Source organism: Gymnoscopelus braueri (assembly GCF_963280865.1).
Source record: "Gymnoscopelus braueri genome assembly, chromosome: 17".
In the NCBI taxonomy this organism is placed as follows: Eukaryota; Metazoa; Chordata; class Actinopteri; order Myctophiformes; family Myctophidae; genus Gymnoscopelus; species Gymnoscopelus braueri.
The window spans coordinates 30,671,906-30,678,532 of NC_137617.1; the positions used below are offsets into that span (position 1 = coordinate 30,671,906).

Below are 6,627 nucleotides of genomic sequence, written 5' to 3' on the forward strand. Positions count from 1 at the left end.
TAGCATAAATGTACACACACACACACACACACACACACACACACACACACACACACACACACACACACACACACACACACACACACACACACACACACACACACACACACACACACACACACAGATGTTTTGCTATCCACCTGGCACCCCAGCAAAGATTATATTTTGTATGTTTTGATCCGGTCCTGGTCTATAAACCTACTCTGCTTTGGATATTGAAATGTGAAAGAGAATTTGGCTTATTTAATTTCCATTCACAAAAAAGAACCAGCAGTTTTATCATTAAACCGAAGGCAGACCCAATGTCCAATGTGTTGCATATGGATTTACCTTCCAGAGACCAATACACAGACACAGTCAAACTTTCAAAACACTTTAATTTTCATCTTCTATGCCTCCCAAAAAAGAGAAGATCACAAATAACATTTCCTTGGTGAGTTTGAACAAGGCAGTGACACATATAGCCTAGGTAAAGCGTAAAATGAACATGACATTATCTGCACCAGTCTAAAAACTTGGAAATGGATCAGACCCCTCCATGTAAAACCTTTGTTTGAGCTGGTTTGATTCTCTAAAACACATCAGCATAAAACAGCATTAAATATAGCCATTTTCTTCATTCCCGTTGATAGAAAAAAATGACCATGACCTGAAAGACAAACAATGCTGATCTATTGTATATATTAACCTTTCATTTAATACTCTAAAATTAATATAAATGAAGGCAGACCATGTTATCTCATGCTTTATATACACATCACATTCAGAAATTAGGCTGGAATGGGTAGAGCACAACAGAGATTATAGTAGCACAGATGCATTGTGAGAGAAAGGTTCGCCCCAAATGGTTGCAGATTTGAGCGTTTCCATTATCTAAAGCCTGATGTATACTTTGTCATACGACGGTGAAACCTGTCAGAAACATTTTAATCTGTTATTTTGAGCAGCACTGCTGCATAGCAAAGTAAAACATTAGGCTTTACTCTCTCAGTCTGGAATATATCTCTGTAATACGCCAGCAAGGCTTTCATTTCAGCATCACATACAGAGCCATCACCAAGGGAACTGGCGATTTCCATGCAAACCACTGCCATGGAGACCCAGCAGCTGCTCTGTGATGTCACAGGTGGGTGATGGCAATATGACACACCAAAAAGTTGCAGTTGAGGTTGGCGGTGGTGGTAGGGGCCTTGGAGACCTCAGTGAAAACAGGGGCTCCTAAGAACTGCTTTCCTTTTTATTTCATGACCAGATAAATCACAGTTTGTGATACATCTACACAGTACAGTATTGTAGATTTTCGGAACCTGCAGTATGCATACCTCACCATACTGTAAAAACAAGAATTCAGCATACAGAGCCCTGCATGTGACTTGTACAGACTGTACAAGCTAAAAACTTAACGCTCATCCAGCAAGTTGATTCAATGTAGATGCATCGTCACTTTTGGTCTTATTTGGGTAATATCCACAATAAAGTCCCCAGTCATATCACAGATACACACCTTCCCCTCAGCAGACCTAGAATGGCACTAAACATATTGCTGCCCTTTGACAGTTTGGCCGCATTTTTACAACAGAGTAAAAGACTATCAATAAATACACAAAATGGTACATAACAGGTAAAATGTATGTCACCGGTTAATGTGGACGAAATACAAATACTACACATTTAACTGAACAGAGCATCTTTCCAAAAAAATACCAGATTGAAAAATGATACACTTGATCCCTAGATCCCTATTCTTGGGCGAAAATAGATGATCTACAAGATCACAACGCGCCGCGTTCCGATGCGTTGTGAGCTTGCAGATCAGCTATTTTCGGCAAAGACATTTGGTGTACAGGGAAAAAAGGAGGAGATATAGTAAGTATAGGGTTTAAGTGGTTAAGACTATGTTGGGGGCGGGGTTTCTGCAAAGAGAAACAAACGCACGGATGGGAGAGAGGAAGTGCAGAGAGAGAGAGAGAGCTAAAACAGCCACGCGGATAAGGTGGCATGGGAAAAGAGGCAAACATCAAAGGCAAACGTGCTAAAGTTCAGACCAAACATTCAGTTGTACATGTACATATAAAACTGCACATAGTGAATGAACCACATACAATGCTGGATGAATGTTGCTCTTGTTAGAACTTTGCACAGCATGACACTGGACTAGAATGATTTCTACAGCCACATGGAATTGACTCTTTTGAACCGCCAGCGTGGTCACAGCATGCATACGATGACATTCACGAGTCCCCACAGGAAGATGGACACATTCAAACTTGTATTCATGCACATGTACTGTATATAGACATACACACACAGGCACTCAAATGCCTGCACGCACGCACGCACGCACGCACGCGCACACACGCACACACACACGCACACGCACACGCACACGCACACGCACACGCACACGCACACGCACACGCACACACATACACATCCTGCTGTATCATAGCCCTCCTGCACTACCCCATGCATGTGTAGTGCAGGTGTTCATGTGGCTGAAAAAGTGGGGCGGCTAATAGCTGAATGGTTAAAGAGCCCTACTGGGAAGCTTAAGTTTAAGTCCCACGTTCGATTCCAAGCCCCAGCAATGTGTCAGTGTCCCTGAGCAAGACACTTAACGATTAACTGCTCAATGCTTCTAGTAGTTATAGGATGGGTAAAATGCAGAGGACAAAGTTAATGTATGTGCAAATATACAGAGACAAAAACACCCCAAGGAGTGGGGACCAAATTATAATTATAAAGTAACTGAATGTCAAACAGCCCTCCCTGCTGGTAAAATGCTGGCACTGCAGCTGTTCCAAGCTGTAATCTTCGAGCCTGAGTAGAAAATGGCTATACACCTCAACAGCAAATCATTAACACAAGGTGCGTCATGAGATGCAAATGGCCACTCTTTTCCCCCACCCACCAAATAATTCAGGATTCAAAGCAGTGATTGTTCCTTGGTGGCAAGTTCCCCCATCTCATTGTCTTCCTTTCATATTTCACATACTCTGCTATGAATGTTATGTAATAAAGACAACCGAGCATGGATCTCTGATGACCAAATTAAGCCTAATTTATACAGTGTCGTGTGATAGCTTATAAATTAAGCCTTACTCATGCTCTTAGGTTATATCACATCTCTAAATCTTTAGTACCATATCTACTCCATACTACTTTACTTCCCTATATCTTGATCACTTACAATTCTCAGATACATACTGTACGTACATAAGCATTCATGTAATACTGATATTACATAGCTTTGTTGCCTTTTACGTTCACACTATCGCTTAAATAAAAAAGAAATCTAGAATGCGAATCATGTAACACTTTTGGGAACTTTAGGTACAGTATAAGGAATGTCAACTATACATACTTAATGCATATTCACATCAGTTTGCTGATTATATCGTAAATATACTGTCAGGTATCATACAATATAAGCATACATTGGCTGGCAACTTATATACAACATAACCTGTGTGTTTACAGTGAATATGGATAACATAGTCCTCATAAATATATTTTCAGTAGCATATTTCATCATACATTGGACATACATTACACAAGAGAAGGAGGGGTAGGCTCGACATCAACCAACCGACTGTAAAATACTTTAAAAATATTTAAAAACAAGAACATTCAAAGGTCTGCCCAGTGAGTGACAAAACAGCGATTTGGAAATGAGTTTATAGGTACACACAGGGATTTCACATGGCAGAGAACATGGCTAAACACTAGCATGAAGATAAAGTATTATATAACCCCCTCTACCAAAAAAGGTTAACGTCTCTGAGCCCTCTGCCACCAACACCCCCCTGATCGGCCAAAGAAGTAAAGGCCTAAAAATAAGCTGTATGCTTGGATGCAGGCATGCGGATCACTTGAGCAAAACAACATTCAGCCAAGAAGAAGAAAGAGAATAGAAGCACACCACGGGACGGAAGCAACTGGGGAGGGGAGACAGCTGTTTTGTTTAGGGAGGGAGGGAGGAAAAGAGGGGTTTGCGGGAGTAAAAAGATGATGTTCCCGTTTGCTGAGATGCTTTAGCATTGACTTGAGTGTTGAGCTTCTAGCTGATCTCATGACTTCCGACTGTCTGCCAGAGGACCGCTATAGGCAAGAGAGGAGAACCGCAGCCAGCCTCCTCTGGTCTGAGATCAGATGAACCGAGAGGAGACAAAGGGAGGATCAATTGCCATCTCCTGCCTCCTCTCCCTGAGGCCAACCTCAGCTCTGATCCCGTGTGTCTCGTACATACGTGTTCATATTCAACTTGATACCACCTCTCACATTCAGCTAAATAAATCTCCAGGAGCTCCAAATCTAGAGCTACAGACAGGCTCCCTTGTGGAATGTTGTGAACACACCTCTGTGATGTGGCAAAGAAGGGAACAGCAATGCAATGACTCTTAAGACCTGTTGATGTTTAACTCTAAGACCAGTGAGCATCACACCACTTTAAAATCGGACCAGCGTGGCGGTGGTACAGTACTGTAACTCATCTCAAGTCAAACGATCAGTCGTCTGAGACACAGTACGGTTTTCCAAAGCGTAAATGTGTTTGGTCCCAAATCAGAGTAAGAAGGTTGAGAACAAGGTGTGAGGGGTTGTCTGGAGAGGTGCCTGAAAAGAAGCAAAGGGAGAAACAAAAAAACGGATGCTGGACGTAAAAGTCCCTGTATGGTCCCTCCCAACTGTTCCTTCCAAGAGCATCCTCTGTTTCACCTGCACAGTACAGTGTGCTGCCACAGCCAGCGTGCCTTCCCCCCTGACACCTCCGTTTAAATGTGTGAACCTTCCCACCACTCCTCCTGGTATCAGCCCAGTCACAGGATCAGCACTTCCTGTTGTGGACGAGAAGATCGGGGTGCCGTGTAGGGTGCCACATACGCTGGGTGGGGTGTGAGTGTGAGTGTATGTGTGAGTGTATGTGTGTTGTGTGTGTGTTGTGTGTGTGTGTGTGTGTGTGTGTGTGTGTGTGTGTGTGTGTGTGTGTGTGTGTGTGTGTGTGTGTGTGTGTGTGTGTGTGTATATTTGGAGGTGCGGGAGGGTAAGACCCTCCTGTGTTCCCCCTTCAAAGAGCAGAGCTCCAAACGCTTACAGGAAATTCTCAAAAATCAAAGCCCCCGAGCAGGGAGACAGCCTGCCGCTGGCCAAGCGCAACACCACGCCGCTCCTGGGGCCCCCCCGCTCCCCCGCCTCACTTCTTGACGGCCTGTCGGTAGCTGTGTCTCTGGCCCTGGCCCTCCTGACGCGGCTTGCTGCAGCTGCTGCTGCTGCCCCCGCTGGCCCTGCTGGTGTCCCGGGCGCTGCTCGTCTGGCTGGCCAGGCTGCTGTCCTGCAGCGTGGGGCTGGAGTGGGCCCGGTGCAGCGCGTTGTCCTCCAGGAGCTGGGACTCAAACACGGACAGGTCCTCCTCGCCGCTCCGTATCTTTGCCCGCAGCAGCATGACGTAGGTGCCGTATCGCGTTTTCTACAGAACGGGGAGGAAGGTGTTCGAGAGGGAGAGAGAGAGAAAGAAAGAGAGATGTACGAGTGAAGAATGTACTTAAAAGTACCAAAAGTAAAAGTACTAAAATGTTTGAAAATACCAGATCTCGAAGCTCACGACGCGTCGCATCGTGACACGTTGTGAGCTTGTAGGTGTAAAGCTTGTAGGCTTGTAGGTTGTTGTGAGCTTAAGTGGGGCTAAAGTGGTTAATGTATGTTTTATAATGTAATCATTTATATCTGCAAAGTAACGAGTAACTAAAGTTTTCAAATAATTGTAGTGGAGTAAAAGTACAATATTTGATGTAGTGGAGTAGAAGTAAAAGTAGAGACAATTGAAAATCTCCAGTAAAGTAAAAGTAACTCAAAATTGTACTTAAGTACAGTACTTGAGTAAATGTACTTAGTTACTTTACACCACCGGAGAGAGAGAGAGAACGAAAGAAAGAGAGATGTACAGGAGTGAAGAATTGGTACACTTTTGCATTTGTTTATGTCTCAGTTCTTCTGAAGCTCGGCAGGCCGGGGTACTCCGACTTACCTCAAACTCCAGATACTCATCGCGCTGACGGTACTCATCCAGCTCGCGCCCTTTCACCTTGCGGTCGGGAGGGTACGAGCGCAGCTCTGCGAGCTCCGTGGAGATGGCACGGAACCGCGTCTCGTGGGATTTGACCTGCTCTTCCTGCAACCAAAGTGTCAGGGTCAAAGTTCTCATCAGGGATAGGGTCGACCAGATTGCCCTTCCTGCCATTTGCTCCGTTACGACGTGGCTCTACAGGCGTAGAGCCGTCTGTGTGAGTCGGTCAGTCTGTGTGTCTGGAGATAATCTCTCAAATCGCTGGACTGATAAGTGCCAAAGGTCTTGTGCACACTGCCAGTAGGCTACACAAGTACCTCCACGAAATGTTTTCACATATGTTATTATACGTGTTGAAATATTTTACTTTAATAATGGAAGTCAAAGGGACTCAAATTTGGAAGTCTGAGATCCACATTGGAGCCATGGCGAGCCATGGCGTTCAGTTTAGTTTTTTACTTATCCACCCAATTGGTTGCTGTATTCGAGACATAATGGTACTTAATGTTACGCACTTAAACACAATTTCATAATTCACAAATTGACATGAACCCAGATTATACTAC

The 6,627-nt window shown here is 44.3% G+C and overlaps 1 protein-coding gene across 2 annotated transcripts in view; it reads right to left on the reverse strand.

Annotated features, from left to right (window-relative positions):
* Nucleotides 1-2,787: 2,787 nt before the first annotated feature.
* Nucleotides 2,788-6,627, reverse strand: part of LOC308104686 (uncharacterized protein) — a 67,772-nt gene continuing 63,932 nt past the window's right edge. For both annotated transcript variants that reach the window (XM_080455178.1, XM_080455177.1), the window contains exons 16-17: nt 6,023-6,166; nt 2,788-5,464 (exon numbers count right to left, since the gene is read on the reverse strand). In XM_080455178.1, the coding sequence (XP_080311304.1) occupies nt 5,192-5,464; nt 6,023-6,166 (417 nt within the window). In that variant the 3' untranslated portion in view covers nt 2,788-5,191. The remainder of the gene's footprint in view (nt 5,465-6,022; nt 6,167-6,627) is intronic.